The 20828-nt window shown below is 35.6% G+C and overlaps 1 protein-coding gene across 1 annotated transcript in view; it reads left to right on the top strand.

Moving 5' to 3' along the window:
- The window catches only part of LOC105359522 (tRNA dimethylallyltransferase, mitochondrial-like), an 88239-nt gene that overhangs the window by 23999 nt on the left and 43412 nt on the right, over positions 1–20828 (top strand). The window contains exons 2-3 of the mRNA XM_011496135.1: positions 16459–16596; positions 17724–17983. Of these exons, the coding sequence (XP_011494437.1) occupies positions 16459–16596; positions 17724–17983 (398 nt within the window). The remainder of the gene's footprint in view (positions 1–16458; positions 16597–17723; positions 17984–20828) is intronic.

Here is a 20828-nt window from a genome sequence, read left to right as displayed (position 1 = left end):
CACTAGTCACCGACAATATCTCGCAAGTTCGATGATCTTGACTTGCGCGCTTGTACTACGTTTTATAAGCTACAGCTGCTCCGCGGTACGCGTGTGCATACGCATGAGAGGCGGAAATACGGGAGGCTCAGCATCTCTTGTATATCTCGCGGATATGTGTATAATTGACACTCGCTTTCCGTCACTTGGTGCGCCTTTCGTATGCAATGCCAAGGCCGATAATACGAGATTTCCATTGGCATATTCGCCCCTCTCTCTCTCTCTCTCTCTCTCTCTCTCTCTCTCTCTCTCTCTCTCTGTACTTCCACTTTCATTCATATGAAGCGGTGCGAGAAAAAGAGAAGTCGACCTTTTGCACGTCTCGGCCGCCCGCCGAACTCGCTTTGGTATGCTAATGTTCGGCCCTCGTGTTGAGCGTCGCTCTTTAGTCGACTCTCATTGATTCTCTTCAACCTTTACAACATTTTTTCTTCTTCTTTTCCTTTATACGTGTAAACTTTTGGAATGAGAGATTGTTGACTGTATCAGTTAAATATGCGTTCCTGGAAATTCATACCCCATGAGAAATTTTTTTTTCCTGCTTGTTTGATTTTGTATTTTCCACTTTTATCAAAATACGACTAAGGTACCTGTCGGTCCTCTTTTTACTCTTCGAGGCGGCTTCCTTATGAAATTAAAACCAAGGCAGCTATATTGGTATATGTCTCGAATGTGCTTAACATAAGAATAAAAATTTCTTCAAAATTTTCGAAACTGGCTTTGTTAGTGAAAAGTAGAAGATGGAAAATTATAGTCGCTTACAATATTGGGACAGACGTTTGATGATAGTTCGAAAAGTTTTGCATTGTGCCCCAATATTAACCTAATATATATATATATATATATATATATATATATATATATATATAATACATTTCATTATATCATAAAATATGCAAATATAATGATTGAGTTTTGTATTATTTCGTATAGGAGTAAGAATTGTTAATTTTATGGAATATAATTGAATGGCAATTTAATTGAATATTCCAAGTGCGATCGAATGCTAAGTTGAAAGTACGTGTAGGTCAGTGGTTTGTCAATGGTCCGTGAATAATCGAGACTGACAATTTTAATGTAAATTAAAGCTACATCTAAATATTAATTCTCTTCGTTTCTAAAATCCAAACTTGTATGTAAAGGTATATAAAAAAAAAAAAATTCATTTAAATGTAAAATACGTAAGTCCTTCTTTAAATAAATACCATAAGTAATGTACGAAATAAAATTCGAAGAATCTGTTATAGGTTAGTTGCACGAACTGATATCAACACCAAAGTAGAATGTATTTCTATTACTTCTATTCTATAATTTACGAATAAACTTATTATAAACAATATAATAATACTGCCATTTAATACATACATTTATCGCGGAATTTCGTATCTCTATGATATACGTTGGCATAAATTTCTATATTTGCTTATTGATTATTGTTCGGACTTGCTAAACTTGATTGTTGTACTCTAAGAGTTAGTTTTCATATGGAAATCCATTTTCGATCTTTTATATTTTACTTAAAAAGTATTTAATTCCGAGAAGATTTATTAGAGATTTAAAGTTAATTGGGTTGAAATTTACGAGGTTAAAACACACATTTCACGTAATATTTAGCACACGAGCTGCTAAATTTAAACGTTTTTTCTTCTTCTTCTCTTTTTATATAAACTTCAATAACTGACGTATAATAAATATTTAGTGGGAAGGTGACGCTATAGTAGCTTAAGTCGATGAGCTTAAAGTTTTACAAGTTCATCATTTATATATTATATAATCGAGTCCCTAAGGAAGAGCTCCTTTTACATATTTTTTACATAAAAAACTCCCAGTTTACAATTAAGTTTGTCTTTATTTTTATTACACTCAACATATAGTTAGCAGGATGGATCGATCACATTTGTTGGAGATATATTATGTCGGATAGTTTATATCGAAAGGGCAGCAACACTACTACCTCGTGACATTCCATCAAATACAAAATCATTCTTAATCCTTCATCTAGCGCTCGAATTTCTAAAATAATATTTTTAATAATCTCCTATCTACATAAGCAGACCCAGCCAATTAATTAAGGGTTTTTGTTTACGGCTCGAAAGAAAGAAAGAAAGAAAAAAAGAAGGAAAAAAGGAAAAAAAGTGTTGAGAGAAAAAGCCCGAACAAATGCCAAATACATTGCCGCAGAGAAACATTTAGCATCCACGAAACCCATCGGTTCTACTTTAATCAATACTCGAAAATCATAATTCACTTTATTGCAAAAGCTTAAACGAAATGCCATTATAAATAAAAGGCGAGCAGTATCTGGCTACTGCACTTGTAAATTGTCGAGCTAAATGGGATTCGTAATTTTTGTCCGCGGCAAATTAAAAACACACTTAATCACCGCCGCATAACCTCATAGTCGATGAAATAAAAAAGTTATAGTAACTTGATGCTAATCAGTTACATGCGCCTCCACAAGCCATAGTCGGCTCGGCTCCCTCGCAATACACTGAATTTGTTAAATTCGCTCTGCGTCTACGATAAATCCGTGTTGCCCTCCTTGTTGCCGGCTCTCGGTTACGTCGGCGCTCCTCCCTCGTAAGTCCACGCACGCCTCGTAACTGTCAGCGATTCTTTCCCTCCGCTCGGCCAATATTAATGCCCGACAACTGCATCATTAATAAAATTGCATCGGCCTTCGTTAAACGCGCTCGCGGCAATGTGGGCGGCGATTTCGATGATTTTTTAGCCTGAATTTAAGCGTCCGAAGATCGAAGCTCCAGCGAAGCCAGAGTCGGGTGGAGAAGGCCGGGCCAGATCAGTTAGAAGCTCTTCATCCGAAGCCATCGTAAATAGAAATGAGATGCTTTGCGATATTAATTGAATGCTGAGGGATGCTTGTAATTTCTCGCTTGACCTGCGCTTTGGCAATGGCCTCGAATACCCTCGGGACGATACTCGTGCTTCGGGTGTTCGAGTCCGATGACGGGATGGTGTGGGCCGGGGAGGGGGGACGGTAGGAGCGGGAAGAGGATATATATTATAGAGCAGCGTTGCCATTGTGTGGCCATTGGCATTCGAGCGCCGAATCTATGCTTTGCGTTATTGCTAGTTCGTAGTGGGTCGTTAATATTTTAATGACGGTTTTACCTCTCTCATCTCGACCAACTTCCATTCTTTTATGTCTCGCGGTCGCGTGCCCATCCTTTTACCAGCCCCTATCTCCTAAGCCGAAGATTGGCATGCATTTCACGAGAGGCGAGATGGCAATAAAACGCGATTTCGGCTTAATTTTAAAATAAATTTACAAGTATGCGTCGTCACACAACGCAATCGACACCTCCGACTTTGAATTTCTCCTCCAGCGATGAATTCATTTTTACCTCCTGGACCCTCGTGGTTCGCGGAGCATATTTCTTCGTGCCATTCGTGCCGTGCGCCGAATTCATGGGTATACTTTTTTGGCACTGGAAAATACGGGAGCTTTAGCAGCAGGAGCTTTTTACGACAAGATCAATTATCTTGCGACATCAATATCCCTGCTCTACCGTAAAAAGTGAACTCACCTTTTCTTCATAAATCGCCTTTGGATACTTTCAAGTGGGCCAAAGGTCTTCTCCACTCGCTATACATATGCCACCTCTTTCTCTTCTTTATGCCTCTTTAATAGGATTTTTGCTCGCCGTTTACAATGACTCGAAGACATTAATGTGCATGCGTACGTGGCATTGACCTATCATACGCGTGGAGATGGATTCACCTTGTCAGATGTCCGACAGTCAAAGTTAATATCTTCTCGATCGTTCCATAAAAATCATGACAAATGCCGTTCCTTCTTTTTGGTTATTATTGCCGTTGTTATTATTGTTGTTATTATTGATGTTCATTCGTCTAATTAAAAATATTCCTAGGCTTTAGATAAATTAGTTTTGGCGATTACGCGATTACACGAGCGCTGAAAAATTCCAATCAAATTGTCTAAACGTGTCGTAATAATATAACGCACTTACGATAATACTATCAGTTGGATGTCTCAGCCAATCTTCCAACGACAATAATCGAATGCATTTGAACGTTGAATAAATCCAAATATCGCTCGCGTAAGCACACGAATATTGAAAGTATCAGGTAATTTTTATTTGATAATATTGTAGCTTTGTCAAATATACCTGTTAATCATAACAATTTACTTGTAAGTTTATGTATATTGTAATTGCCACTATCAGTTAACTTTCTTATATGGTGATAAGAGAGAAATAAGCTATACGATAGAGCGAAATAATTGATTAGCATTACCACGTGTAACAACGTTACTTTGCCTCTTTTGCTATCGTTTTGCTATTAGTCATAAGCTGCGGGCTATTTATTATTATTAATAAATCGACAAAATGTCCACCTCCTATTTGTGAATCGAAGTCATTTTAAAGGAGAAGTAATTGTGAATTCGATAATTCAACGAGGCATTAAAAATCGCTCGACTCATGCATACATTAATAATGAATTCTTAATCCGACACCGCAATTTATAAAATAATTGTATATTAATTTAGATTAAAGAAATAGATATAAATTATCGAGGAGCTTTCGAGTAAGTAATGTTAAAGGGAAAAGCGCATTTCCGAGCCGAGTACGTTACCGATAAATTACATACGATACTGGAAGACTCAAAGATGCTCCCTATGTGCGCACGCGTAATATTAATCTTGGCTAAAGAATGTTGCTCTATCTTTCTCAATATTTTTTAGACTTTTATCGTCGCTTCTTGTCCCCTCTCTTACTTTTGCATTCAAGCCCATTATTATTCTCGACTATTTTCATTTTAGAGTTAGGCAAAACACTACGCTATGGATAAAAAGAATGTAGACCAAAGGATTGCGATTTTTAATTTGAATAAATTGTGCAACTATATAGTCGACGAGCTTTTTAAAAATTATAATTATTACAAATTTTCTATTTTCCGTTCAGTCTAGTTTAGAATAGTTTACAAGGACTGCTGCTTCATTTAGAGAAACCACTGATATCTTTTTTATATCTCCTTTCGTACATTAAGATTCCAATGTTTTAATTCGAATTTCACAATATACGAAAGTTCGAGCATTCGAACATCGAAACTCGACATTTTGTCGGTCTTTTAATATATCAATGAGTTAACTTGTGCTCTTCGACTGTGTTGCATGTCACACGGTATAATCCTACGTCATTTATATTATGAATAACAATTGTTGAACTTGCGCGTGAAATATTAATTTTTTCGTAGCTCTTCTCAATCCAATTTAGCGTTTGATGATGTACGGGATTTGTTTTGTCGTTATCCGTAATTTGCTGATATGCTCGGCCACCTTAATCCTCGCCTCTGAGCGAGCTCGGACAATTTCAAAGCATACAGTTATCCTAAAACACCTGCACTGATCGAAATTATTTCTCCCAAAAATAAGCTATACAATCAAATTTTTTATTCAATTCGTTTGACAAGATCATATATTAGACATTGGGAATTTTAAATATGACGATCTACCGATGGAACATGGCTTAGTTTCTTCCAAAGTATTATTAAATCGTCCCTTACTCGTGCTCAACGAACATAAATACAACGAGAAGGCAGCCTATCGTTATGAATTTATTATTATACTTAATCAGCTAACCCAACTATAGAGAACAGTTTAACATACGAACATTAGAGGCAATAAAGAAGCTATCATTTGTATTGGATAAAGTATATTTTTGTTTATAAATCTGCTTGAGATTCATCAAAATTATAAAACTGCAAATCTTTTATCTATGAATTTATAACCATGACCAATCGCGTGTGCAATTCAGTATAAGGAAAATATAAAATTGTTTCCGAGTAAATGATAAGTGCGCATAACATATCGATGACTGAAAAAAAAAGAAAAAAGAAAAAAGGAAGATGAATAATTTATGAATATATTTCGAATGGATTTAATATATTCATACAAGTGCACGCACGCACGCACGCACGCACGCACGCACGCATTCATGCACGCACGTATAACAACAGCAATAACAACGACGATAATAATAATTCTCGGTATTTAGATAAATATAGTTGAACTATCCATAATGGATTTGGCATAGAATAAAAGAAGAGCAGAGCGACGTTCTCGGCTTGATGGGGTGATGAACTTTTCCACTTACCAATACTACTTAAAGTCTTTTCGATAAATATAACTATTGAACTATGTAATGATTATCGGCAGGCTTTTTATGCTAATGTTTGATCGCCGCTGAAAGTGAAACGAAGATTGAAATCTTACAAAGGCGAAGGCTTCGAAAGCCCTCTTGGGAAATTAAAAGTAGGTACGAAACGCACGCCAAACGAGACGAGATAATAATTAATCAGAAGTAGAAAGGCCTATAAATATTGACGTATTGAAGATTTCGTATTTTGCCTTCGAAATGGCCAAATTCGCACCGAGCCTTCGTGAAATCTCAACATCAATGAGAAATACATACTCCCTTATAAATTCGAGTCGAATTTTCACGACACTTTTCTTATTATGCCCGGTCACATCCACCCCCTCTCCTCCCAAGTTCCGTTCAAGTCACTTTTAATTCCATCATCGTCGCTCTCTTTTTCCGCTCCCGTTGTCCGTCGACTCCGCTGTCGTCGTGACCGTCACGATCGCATCCATACCCGTACGGGCTCACCGCCTAGTTCCACTCGAGGGCTTCTCTATTTCAAGAGGCTCCAATCGGCCTTTATATATCAGGAACGGCTGCTGGACCTACCGAGGGCGCTTGTGTTTTGAAGTCAGACGTCGCTGTTTGCTTGGGTTTCGTGGCTGACGGTGACGCGCACCTTGCCGGGACGATTAAATAGCCGCGCTACGGAAATACGATCCAACAGTTGAATGTGGCTGCTCTTCCCACCCCACCCTATATACCCGTATATACCCTCTCGTAAAAATAACGCACCGCTCGAAGACATTCGACGGATTTGGGACAATTTGCTTATTATGCGTGCTAACGGGTAAAATTAGCCTCGGGCAAAGCGTCTTCGCGCGCGAATTTCAACAGCTATATTAAATGCCAAATTTATGATTCGTTGTTAGATGTGCTTTGTGCTGTTTTGTTTTTGGGACTCGATAATGCGTCAGCGTCGCTTAACGGATACAAACGATATTTTTGATTTGGGGTCTTTCCTACCCACACTCATTGTCACTCAAATGGTACTCAAATCGACGTAGCGGGAGCGATATCGGTGTGGCGCAGTCGCAAGATCCCCAACGATTTGCGGCGATCGAAACGACGGATTTCGGCGCTACGACCATTTCCATCGACTATCTTTATTGATGCGCCATTGGATTCCTTCGCGTAATATTTATTCATTTCACTACCGACCGCTATGGACTTATTGCTTTTCTCCAAAATCATACCCGTATGACGCGTCTTTCAATGTTCCCAGAAGCCGACGTATCTTAATACGTAGTTTATTGACCAAACGTTTTACATCTTTGGTAATGTGACGGGAAGAAATGTTCTTTCTTGGCCTTGTTACTCAAATACAATATGTATTGAGCTGTATTGGCTCAATCCAGTTCCAAACGTACATGATATAATGGGAAAAATGAAAAATGATAGAAAGAAGAATAAGAAGAAAAAAAAGCCGAAGATCACTTTATACATTTAATAATACAACTAAGGCTTTTTATAATGGAATTATATTGGTTTTGGCCATTGTATATTTTAACGAATTGATGGAAGATTATGTAGTAGATATTTTATATTTATTTACTTGTTTTGTTTTTGTTTTTAATCTACTGTACTTATAAAGAATTTATTATTAATACATTTTTCTGAAATGAAATTTAATGTAAAAGAATCATGTCGTAGGCTGCAAGAAATAATTTCGTGATAGTTTCCTCGCTTTTCAGCAGCTTATCGAGCAACATGTTGTTACCGGTATGCAAAGTATTATCAAAATTACAAGTACCGAGTAATGTAGGCCATATACTTATTACAAATGAACATGTCGATGTACATGAATTGCCTCGAATATATATATGCATTGATATATGTTTGCGTGAGAATTTCAATGGTTAGTAAAGTTTTGGTGCACAAAGCTCTTACTTTTTGACCGCACGCATGCGCAGAGCAAAGAGAGTCTATTAAGAAAGAACAAGAATAAGAAAAAACGAATATTGATAAAAAATGGATCGAAAAAAAAAAAAACGTAACGCATTGGATACCACACGTTGCGAGCGAGCGACGATAAGTCGTCTAACGTTCCAAAAAATATACGCAAATTCATCTCACGAATAACTCCTTCCAAGTCCAAATGCAGCATCCACGTGAGAAATCGAAGGATCGACTATATTGTCTGTATCGAGAATCTCTGTACCAAGGTACACTTCCGGCTGATCGCCGAGGCAGATACAATGAGTGCCAAAGTGGCGCAGAAGCGTAGGCAGGTTGCGCGGGACTGGACGGTGGTGGCGGTCGCGGTGACGGCGGTTTATCAGGGGGATTGGGTGTGTGGAGTATCGGTACCGAGACACGAGTTAGCTGGTGCATTCGTGGCGAATCGCGCGAGGTTGGCACGTAGAAGAAAAGCCTCGGGTGGCTGAGTGTACGGTGAATGGAGCGGAACGCGCGATGCAACAGTCTGACCATTCAAGTCTCTCTCTCTCTCTCTCTCTCTCTCTCTCTCTCCTCGGCTAGTCGCATCCACGATTTCCTCCTCTTGCTCCTTCCCGCCGGCTCCCTCGCGCACTTCATCAGTCGGCTTTAAAACCTGTTTTCACCAGAGGAGAATACAGCCGCGAATACAGCCTCGGACTCGCGACGTCGTCATATTTTATGTCCCTCGCGTTGCCCCTGAAAGAAGAAATGAAAGTATTGGGATCGAGTTACGTGCGAGCCGAGGACGAGAAAACGCTCGGATGAGATTTGGTAATCATTGACTATTCGTGTGAATGCTGGACAAACGAGCCCGGGTACTTGAGAATTGATACCAGCCGGCCTGGAATTTGGCTTTCTGATGAAAAGGCCCGAGCGCTCCAAGATTTTTTGGGGACCTGTAAAGTTTTGCGACCGCGCATTTTACAATTCAACGTCTTAGCATTTTATATCGGCGATAATTTAGTCATCTTAAATATAAAGCATTTGTAAATGATTCGACTTTTAAAGCGCTCGATGTAATAAATAGACAAGCGGTGCGCTGTAATAAATGTATTGAGCGACTAGATGTTTAAAAATATCGGCAAAGCCGTAAATGGTCCGAGCATTTTTATATCTTAACTGTGGCTTTTTCCTTGAATTTTAATTTACAAATTGAGCTCGACCTATCTCGATCGGCTAATAAAATATTTTTAGTTTCATCAGCTAAAGGGACGTTTCACTGAATTTTTCCATTAAGGAAATTTAGGAAAGTGTCGTCTTATGAATTACGTTCGTATTTTTACAGCAAAGGACGTTTCAGGATGCGGACCAGCATAACTTGGGTATCACGTTGCCGAACATTTCGTATGCATTTTATCCCTTTACTCACATTATCGTTCCTGAAAAGTGCATTTATTTGGTTTAAGAGCGCTTGAAAAATAATAACGTCGAATAATTGGAGTACAACGTTGATCGGAATATAAAACGCAGGCTCGTAGTCGATTGCGCAGAGATTCTCAATTTCTTAAACGTCCGAGTTAAATTGCCTTCCATTCTTAATCTGCCTTATTATTTAAATCGGTTAATTCCTGGCCTCGGATTGTCTTTCAAAAATACTCTCATACCCACTCGTTTTGCCCATCGGGAGCCCATCAATAAGCGTTTTTCATGAAAAATAAAGCAGCTCCTTTAACGCCAAAGTCCAGCGAGCTCGCTCCAAAGCACCATAATACACGAGCAAAAAGTGCGCCGAGTAAATAAATCGCCGATGCCTTCGTAAAGCATCGCGGTAGACGTGATTAATTCTAATTAGCGAATTAGCCACGTTATGTCTAATAAATTTTGAGAGGCGCCATTGATATATACTCACGAAATCTCGTACACTTTTGGACAACCGAGGTGCATCGTCGGATGGCTGCATAAATCCTGGTATCTTTTAATTAACCGGCATAGGGAGGATAATTCTCGGATCGCAGGCAGCATCGAGTAAGCGATCTAAGAGCTCCGAATCTTATTCGTCATAATGGCGTTTTCGATTTGCATTTACACGCGCACCCAATTCGCTTGTCGCGTGACCGAGAAATAAATCGGCCCTGCACCGCCCATATCCCGGTTCTCTCTCACCTCCCCCCTCCCGTACCCCTACCTCGTCTCGTTCTTCCCAACCCTCATCCGACGCTCCTACTCCTCCATCTCCTTCTCCGCCGCCGCCGCCGCCGCCGCCGCCGCCGCCGCCACCGCCGCCGAGAGCTCTCTCATTCGCGCTTGCTCTCTGCCTCTAAACCTGGGCGACGTAGATAGGCCTCGACATGGGGTCGTCGAGCGGTATGAGCCGGCGGAGTTAAGTCACCTGCCGCGCGAGAGTCCGACCGGGACCGTAGGAATGTTGCTGCTGCCGCTACCCGAGAGAGGAAGGACGCGCGCACACGGTGCCCGTAGATAGTATCCATCAGGCAGCGGACTTTTCTCTATGTTCATACCCCCGTCTCCAGCTCCTCCTCGTCCCCGTCCTCGTCCTCGTCCTCGTCTTCGTCTTCGTCCTCGTCCTCCTCCCCGTCCAACTCCTCCTTGTCCCCATCCCCGTCCACATCCTCCTCCCCGTCCTCGGCTTCGTCCTTTTATAGATATAGTTGCATGTAAAATGATGCGCAACTATCCTCCCGACGTATACCCCGTTTGATCACTTTTTCCCTTCTTTTTCAGCGAGTGTCTCTCGCGTTTTAAATGGCAATCTGTGCGAGCCTGATTTTTCATGCGACCAGCCTCGCGTACGTAGGTGTAGCTTGCGCCTCTCACGCTAATGTGCGTGTGTGCGTGCGCGGATGCGCGCGCTGTATACACTGGCTATTCTTCTTGCTGGACTTTTTTCCAACTCGCTGGCTTAGGTGTTTGCATGGGGAGGAATGCATACATCGATAGGCGTACAACTTTTATCCTTACTCGTAACACTAATTACAACGAGCAGCTCGTATATTGCTCAGTAGTATTTTGCTCCAGAGTTTCATGCAGCTCGCCGTCGCGCGATTAATGCTAATGATATATGGACGGAGTTTCGCAACTACCATTGCGATTGAATACTCGCAAATCCTCGGCTACTTCATTGTTTGCATTCTCTATTGTTTAATATTGGTAAATGCAAGTTCATTTTTAGATATTTGCTCTATGGTAGTCAGCTTCATTCAATGGGAAACAAATGTGACGTGAAGTTTGGACGTACCGCGAACTCTTTGCCAATATCACCGAACATACGAAAACTTTAAAATTGCAAATAATACGAAATGTTTTTGAGATATAAGTGATTGAGTTATAAGTAGATGTATGTAGTGTTTAAGATGCGAGACAAGAGTTATCGGCCCCGACGATTTTCTTGTAAAGAATTATTAAATTCGATTAGCATCGTATCTAGCGTTGAATTTCCTTTATTTTCCATAATTCTCTCGTTATTGTTTGCTTAGTTATTTAAAATAACAATTGCACGTAGATCAAAGGAGGTTAATAAAAGTTAATAACTAAATACTCGTTTGGTACTAAAATTGTTTAATAACAAATAGAAATAGACTTCAAAGTCTGAAGCGCAAGAATGTAAAAACAAATAAACATTAATATAACCACACGTAGGATAATATTATTATGAACAATAAAGGCATGGGTTTTCATGACTCTATAATTGGGTTGACTCTAGTTGGGCTTCTTAAATGTCTTTTACACTTGTCAGGCAAAATTCTTTTCCTTTCAATGCCCACACTACGTACAAAGTCCGATTGGCTTTCATTCCTACGATTAAATTAATCTTTTGTACCCTCGATTATGTAATTATTCTATATATCCTCAAATTCCTCGCTTATTATTCGTTTCTGCATAGGACTCCAATCAAACCATTTTATCTTTCAAAACGACTACATTTCCTTTCTTCATACTTGATAAGATGTTGTATTTCATATATGTTTTACCAGATTCTGGGTTATATCATTGCTTTATAAATGTTCATTTACAAGTTTGCTAAAATAACTGGGACTTTAATGGTTGGTTAATAGAGAGAAAACATGCACTTTGAGAAAAATATTTATATAATCTCTTCCTAATGTTCTCTTTTATTTTATAAATTAGTACGGTTTGTAGTTCTTTTAATAGAATTGTATGCTTTTCTGAGGCATATAAATACTTGATCTACTAATTCACAAACTTTTAAATTAAAAAAAAAAAATTTTTTTGTTTTTTTACTAAGTAGGCATAAGCAAACGTTTGCTCATCGGCTCATTGTTTCAAATAATCTGTAAAAATAAATCATTAACAATGTTATATATATACATATATATATATATGTATATATATATTTTTTTATTAAATATTAAATATAATTTCACCAACTTAAAATAATGTACTACAGTTTTTTTTTATTATTTTTAAACGTCGAATTTCAAATGCTTTTAATTCCATCATTTCTTGTGAGTAATTTTACTATTACGAGCAGTGTAAATAGTTACTGGCGAACTATATTACTTTTCATTTAAGTAGCTTATTATTTCTTCTCTATTTGTTTACTTTTTAATTTACTTTTTAATAATTATAAAATCTTACGAAACGAAGTTTTTCTAGACAGAGTTTAGTTAAGTGCCTTATGTCATATTCTATTTCAGGCTGGTGTTCATAAATACATAATAGTAGATTGAAATAGTTTCTCCATTTACTAAGTATTCTAGTCGTATAGTTTAATAATTACCTTTTTCATATTGGTATATAATATTATAATGTAATCTTGTTTTTCATTATTACCTCTATCTTTTAAGTTATCAAATAATTTTTCTTTTTTCTCTTTTTTTTACTTTTTTTTTCATTAATGATAACCTAATATTTAATGCTTACTAATCTCTTTTTAAGATTGTCTGTATCTAATTTTTTTATGACCCAACTTTGATAGCTATTTTTTTTTTATTCATACTTGAGTTTTGATTCAGGTTAATATTAAAATTTATCACAATCACAATCCGCGCCACTGGAGTGTCAGCACTGAGGATTATTTCTTTGACAAATTTTATAAATAATTTTCCTACCTAATTATGCGTGATTTTAGTATCGAGAGATACTTGTTGTTACAAGGATTATTATACTTAAATAGTGTAATTTCAATAATGAAAATTTCAGATACAAGAGCTTAAGTTTACTAATCATAATCACCCAAAGATTCCCCTTTCCCCATTTTTCTATTAAACTTATTTAAAGTTAATTTCATATGACCAGAGAAAAGTGCTGCCTGACATTGTTACTCAAGTTAGTTGTAAAAGCCATGTTTTATGCATTTCTCGTTATCTCGCGTACGGCAACGAACGTTTACAAATACTTACTTAAACTACTTGTGCTGTACAATAATAAACGTTAGTCTGTTAATGAAGAATCTAACCTTTATAATCGTTGACAATATTTTTCTATTTACTAACAGGCTTACTCTCCTCGGTTATGTTGATTTGCTTCACCTTAAAAGAAACGATAGTTACCGAGAGTTATTTATCCTTCTTTTTGTAATTTCAATATCCTGAATTGTTCCTACGACTATAATTAACACTATTTATATTTAAGATATCACTGTCATATTTGGGCATTATATTTTTCGAGCAAAATTTTCTTCTCCACGCTCAGGATGAAATTACTTGTTGTAATTATTATGCAAGACCTATGTATCATCATTATATACTCTCGTCCCTATACGTTATTATATTGAACGACTAGAGCGCTTATTAAAAAAAATGCTTTAACAAAAGTACTAAAAAGGTCATAAATAAAGAGAGGACAAAGTATCACTAATTTATTGTATAATAAAAGTATCTTTAAATTAAATCGAGAAATTAGAGTGCCGTTGTCTCTAAACGTTCGATCAATAAGTTTGTGAAAATTCAACGGCTGGGACTCTTATTTTAAATAGACTTTCTAACTTAATGCTATTTATTCTATTGCGTTAGTTTTGTCAAATATCTCAGGATACTGGCAATAAATTATCTAAATATGACCGAGCTAAAGTTTGGTAAATTTGGACAAGCTTCCTTTTATATTATCTATTCTAATTCATACTTCCAGGAACATTCTAAAGATTAAGTATCTTCTTAATATTTATTTAACTCGAATTTAGAAATTTAAAAATTCAGAATATGCTGTCGGGATGAGCGATGGATAGGAACTTTTCAGTTTTCGAAATCAGTGTTACATTCTCATTGGAATTATGGGCTTATAAATCCACGATGTACTAAACTTTCATCACAGTGCAACAGCGCATAATGACAGTGTACGTCTCGAGCAAACGGCAATTAGCTGTCTCTAGCGATTCATCCAAAGCGCGAGAGTGCTTTGGGATGAAGCGGGTGAATGGCTATTTACTTGCTTGCTATTGTCACTTGCGAGTTTGTGAAGCATCGCTCGTCAAGTGAAAGTACTCGAGAGGATGTCTAGATGGCAATACATTGACTGGAAATACAACGGGAAAGAGGGTAAAAATCTAGGCGATGCACAGGTTGGTAAATGCGGATGTAACGAGCGAGCGAACGAGCGATTTTTCTAAATACGACTGACTCTCTTTTCCTACACAATACAACATCAAATCCATAAATTATTGATGTGTCGATTATTCTCATGTCAATTTTTCAATGTGCTTTGTTTGTTACTATTAATTGTCGAATTAAGCTTTTAGCGAGTAGAACTTGCGTAAGAGAGATTGGTTTTTTTTATGAAATTTGAATGCAAACGATCCTTTTCTTAAATCATAAATCTATGGTTATTATTAATTTGCTTACCATAGCATGCATTTTGGTAGTTAAATTCGTGGATATTTGGCGATGTCGCATTACATTAAAAACCTTAAAAATACTCGGCGGATATATCATATATATCAAATTTAATCAACCATCTTCTTTATTACTTAATCTAAGATACTTCTGTTAATGTATTATTGTACATATACAATTTCGCAATGTCTTATGTGCCTGAAATTTAGATGTTCCTTAAGCTTAAGGCAGCTTCTTTTGGGCTTGGAAAACAACAATGTAAACATGAGAAATTTAATCAAAATACAGACGTCGAAGATTGAAATAGGAAATATTTTGATGAAAGCAACGACTTTTTGTAAAATTCTCTGTACATATATCTACGTAGAATGAATATTATTTTGGATTATATGTGTTGACTATAGTTTTTTTGTTTTTTTTTTTGTTTTTTGTTTTTTTTTGTTTTTATATGACTTAGAATAATCAAGATTCTTATTGCTAAGTGGACGTCAAAGTGAAAACATCCGCTGACATGCTGGGTGAATGCGAACCCTCCAACGATCTTCTATTGTGCTCGCGCGATTATGTACTTACACATAAAAATTAACTTACAGATGGAAGGGTAGATATTGATAATATTCTTAGCGACTATTAACAAATTATTAATCAAATATGTCTATTGAAAAATAGCTAAGGATATTTCGATAATTTTGATTTCGAGCTTTGAATTACAATTTTTTTATCGTTTGAATGCACGATCACATTTTTTGGAATAACATTCAAAGTATTATATTATTATATTTGATATATTAAAAATGATGAAATATAAAAAATTCTTTCAAAAGCCACGTAGTAAATCGTCTTTTAAAAGTACAATTATCTATAAATCTATAAAAAAATTTTGATTCGTAATATCATACTTCTAAAGATATTTATATATAATCGAGTGAATATTAAAGTAAAGAAAATTAAGAGTTCGTTCTATAATAGAATAGCATGGAAATTTATATAATTTTTCATACGAATGAAATATCAAGTAAATATGCCTAAGGCAAACATCTTGAGAAAGAGCTTATACACATGTTCTTAGCGTGCCTAGATTTTCACGCGGAAAATCTAAATTCGAAAGCAGAGGAATGCATTTATATCACGATAAGATTATCTCCGGCACTCTTTACCATCGTAAATTGATAAAAACCTCGGCCGTAAAGTGGAATATTACGTATTTCAAGTGAATCTCGATCTTATTTACTGTTAAAATTTGCTCTAAAGAATGGAATTTTATTCCAAGAGATTGATCACGCGCCTGAACTCTTATCAAGACGTTTAAAGAGTCGATTCCTAAATACGCCACTCGAACTATTATCCCGGTCATCTAGATAACTGCGATACGAGCTCCTTGGATTGCGCATGCGTGCGTGATCCGAGATACAGCAGCAGCCACCGCGGTCGTCGTTACCGCCACGCCAAAATTGCAATTCGCGATAGGACTTTGCGAACGCTCAAAGATATCCCACTTCGATGCTGATACAACTTCCGCTGGAGATCATTACATATTTTGCTTCTAGGTCTACAAGGGCCTCGACATCATCACGGCGAAGGTGTCGAAGGAGGAGCAGGCTATGGCCAAACACCACATGATTGATATAATCGATCCCCTCTATGAATTCAAGGTCTCCGAATTCAAGAACAGAGCCGTGCCTATCGTATCCTTTCACCAAACCACTGTAATTTATTTTTTAACTTTGAGACTCGCGTGACGAAAGTCTCGAGTATATATATATATATATATATATTTAATTTGTTATTTAATTTACTATTTCAAAGTGTACTGCACGTCCCCCCCTTCAGCTATGCTAATGTCTATATTCTAATATAAGCAATAGAATTGGATATTACAATTTAAAAACTGTCACTCGAATATCGTAGTTATTTAATTTAGTATTTTTTGCGTGATATTTAAAGAAAAAAAAGAAAAAGAAATTAAATTTATAAATATAATAATGAGAAAATTTGTTTATAAATACTTTCTTTACATACACGTAGTGCGCATTGTTAATAAACAAAATATTTTGAATATTCTTCAAATTATTATAGTGGAATAATAATGCAAGTAGATAAAGTCTTCGAGACAACAAGAAAGTAACTTTTAATAATACTACTACAAACAAGTGAAGTGTTGAAAAAAAATGTAGTACTTCCTATTTAATTCAATATTAATTGTAATTCTAATCTTGTCAAAAAAAATAATTTTGTAAAAGTGTTACTTGATTTTAAAGGCACCAGTTACCATAGCAGATAATTTATTATATTTATAAATAAATATAACGCTCTCCAAGATTAATTCTTACCTTATTTTTTGCCTGGCAAACCCAGTAATATAATTATAAATAACAAATCCACTCTTTGTTTAATCGTATATCGAGGAATATTAAATTCTTCAAATCAGATAGTCTTAAGGTGAAGATTGCATTAAGTAAGAGTATAGACATTCAATAGATATTTGTGTTCTTTCAAGAGATTCGATAGAATTTTTTCTCTTAATTATCCCTTTCATTATTCTTAAATATAATAAGAGAAAATGATCTTAACAAAATCGACAGGGATGAAATATTGGACCGTTTAAAATGTAAAATTTATCTAATGCCGGAAGAGTGTATCGAATACTTTATGAAAATAATTAAAATACTATATAAAATTATAGTTTTCAAGTTGCAATGAATCGTTTGTCAGTATGTGGCATTAAATGATTTTTCTATGCGAAACTTCAAATGTAAAAAATTGAAATTTTCATAAGAAATCAGAATTTTATTACTTTCCTTAACAAAGATAGATCGACAATCTTATAGAAAATGGAAAATCGCCGATAATCGTTGGTGGTACCAATTATTATATTGAGTCACTCATATGGAAAATACTTATTGATGATCCAAATATATCAAATAACGAGTCTGATAAGGATGAAGGTTCCAGTCTTCCGAAAATTCGACGTATAGAGAAGGATAATCTTAAGGATTTGTACAAAAAATTGATACAAGTCGATCCTGAAATGGCCGACAGACTTCACCCAAATGATAAACGAAAAATCATCAGGTTAGTTTGGCATCATTTAGTAATTTTTACCATATATTACAATTATTTATTTTGTATCTGCTTTGTAAGTTATTAAAAACTCCTTAATTTCATAAGCTCATTAAACTAGTATACTATAACGTGTATTTTGAAAGTAGTTTAAATTATTAATATAAATAAAAATTTCTATACTTTCAAACAGCGTCTAGTTTTTATGGTTTTTACTTTAAAAGATATTTCTTTTAATGTTATGCCCTTTTTATATTATTGAGAAAAAGTTATGTTCTATACGAGCTGGAATGATCTACATTGATTTTTAGTCGGTATAGCAACGCTTCTATAATGAACTTGTTATCACAAAATGATGTTTTTATGATTTTCATATTACAATTAATCGATTACAAGAACTTGGCAATTTTTTTAATTTTTTTTTTTTTTTTTTTAATTCATGAAATAGTAGAAACGTCAATCATTTTGTAAAAATATTATCCGAGAGTAAGTATTGAATTTGACCATAATGAAGTGTCAAAATATATTATCTGAAAAGTAGTCGTTTACTGTTAGAAAGTTCGTATGTTATAAATTAGCATTATAGTGATATCGCATGGGTATTGCGTATAATGAGAAACAATTATCTCTTGAATTGCATGCCAAGTCTGCCGATTAATCATAAAAGATATAAAAATATGACAGGTATCATCAGTGTAATATTTGAGCATCACAAATTATCAATTTTAAAGAGTGCAGAAGGAAGCAAAAGTTCAGAACCACGAAATTCTTCTGTAGCACTTTATTATTGCATTATTGCATTCGGAAATAGGCTTTTGATGCACAATTAAAGAATCCGTTATGTTACTGCATTGAAAGTCGTTAAGTTTGTCTGTCCTCTTATTATACATAAATATTTGAATAATTAACAATTTTTAAATGTTAAACAGTCGCGTATAAATATTATGTTCTCTGTGTATGTTCTCTGCTACAAAAGTGGAAGAAAATTTACAAAACGTTTTGAAAGAGCAAAATTAATTATAAGAAAAGTGATTAATCCTTTACATATCAAACTTTATGATTCATCTAATGAAAGTTATTAAAAAAAAATCGTTCTTCCTATTATAATATGTGGAATGACAGAATGGAGCGGCGCAAAGCAGTATTATATGAAATATTTGTCATATTTGATAAAATTGTCTTTTATAGTTTGATGGACATTCAAAATTAAAAAACATTTTATAAAACATAGTAGCCACTATCATTGTTATTCACATATCTAAACAATAGAGGAAAAATAGACCAACGACAGGGCATATATCATTATTATGCTATTTTTAATTCTCTAATTAAGGTAAAGTCTTTGAATCTCATTTCTAATGCTACTTTTAGAATACAATTATCGTCCAATTGCCAATAGATAAAGAAAAAGTTCATCTATCTGCTATTCAAGTTAGTACAACGTATATGAGGGTCGATTGTACTTATTGTATCCAAGTATTTTATTTATTAATTGCTTTACTTGCTTCCTCATTTATTTATTAACCGGATGAACAAAAGTGTCATTCTATTTATCTTATAATTAACTCTTTTTTGTATTTTTATTGCTGAAAATGCTAGAACATAAATACGCGATATATAATTTTAAAAAAATAAAAAAAAAATAAAACGTCGAACAGTTTCAAATTCATTGTACTGAGAATTTAAAGATTTGAATGAAAGTGTAAGCTGACTTTCAAATTAGCTGTTAAATAATACATTATAATTTTCTTCTCTCTCTTTTTTTCTTTTCGTATTTAACGTTTAAAATTCAGCTATCGCGACTCATCGAATTTGACAATTGTTCAAATAGTATTTACCATTATTGGAATTCGTTGTTTAAAAAAAAAAATGCTTGGAAATATTTGCATTTGATTTTTTAAAACATATTTCACCATTTATCAAGCTTTCGAATATGCCAAATGATCCATCTTTTACATTTTATAAATTGCATAGCAGAGAAGATTGCACTAAATTAGTAAGACAACGTACTTATTATCAATGCAGAAATATATAGTTTTTACCTAGATATTTGCAAATTGATTTAAAATTTTCCATCAGAGCTATGTTGCTTATTTCATAATATTTTCAAAGTTTCGTTGAAAATTTTCGTGCGCGTTATTTTCCATTGCGTATCTCAAGCGTATAATGGTAGTTCACTTTAATCGGAACTGTTTTATTATTTATTGATGTTTCATAGACCTACGTATTAATATAAAACTATTACCACGAGTATATGATATGAGCACGCGTTGCAGTAATTTGTTAGCTTATCATAGCCAATGCTAAGTTAAATAAATAACGAAGGATAAATTTCATGGAGTGAAACGATTTAAAATAAAATATTTGTATTATGATAAAGTTGCACTCCTTGCGTTTCATATTTTAATTTGTAAGTGTTTCGTGACAACGAAGTTGCAACGAACCGTTGCATTCCCAATCAAAATACACCGGAGCTTATAAAATCTCACTCGACGCGTGGTAGAAGACGATAGCCGTAGTTCATTGCAAGTGGACTCAAGCTGTGCTTGATTGCGACGGGACAGTTGATTTCGCGGACGTCGGCAACGGCCCTGAATTTTGAGTGACAAACTCGAGCGGAAGAGGCCATACATTGGCAATAGAACAAGACAGGTGATTGTGCTGTACGACTGCGCAAAGCCACATACATCTAAAAGTAACATAAAGAAGTTCTGTACGGCTTGCACTTGGCGGAGGCCGAGTCTTCTTCGTGCGGCTTATTCGCCGGACTTTGTCTCACCCTCGTCTCACCCCCCTCCTTCCACCTCCCCCCACAACTCGTCCACTCGCTCACGATCAGCCCGCCACCCACCTCCGC

The sequence above is a fragment of the Ceratosolen solmsi genome, unplaced genomic scaffold, assembly GCF_000503995.2.
Source record: "Ceratosolen solmsi marchali unplaced genomic scaffold, CerSol_1.0 scaffold11, whole genome shotgun sequence".
In the NCBI taxonomy this organism is placed as follows: domain Eukaryota; kingdom Metazoa; phylum Arthropoda; class Insecta; order Hymenoptera; family Agaonidae; genus Ceratosolen; species Ceratosolen solmsi.
This window is presented reverse-complemented; position numbering and strand designations above follow the sequence as displayed.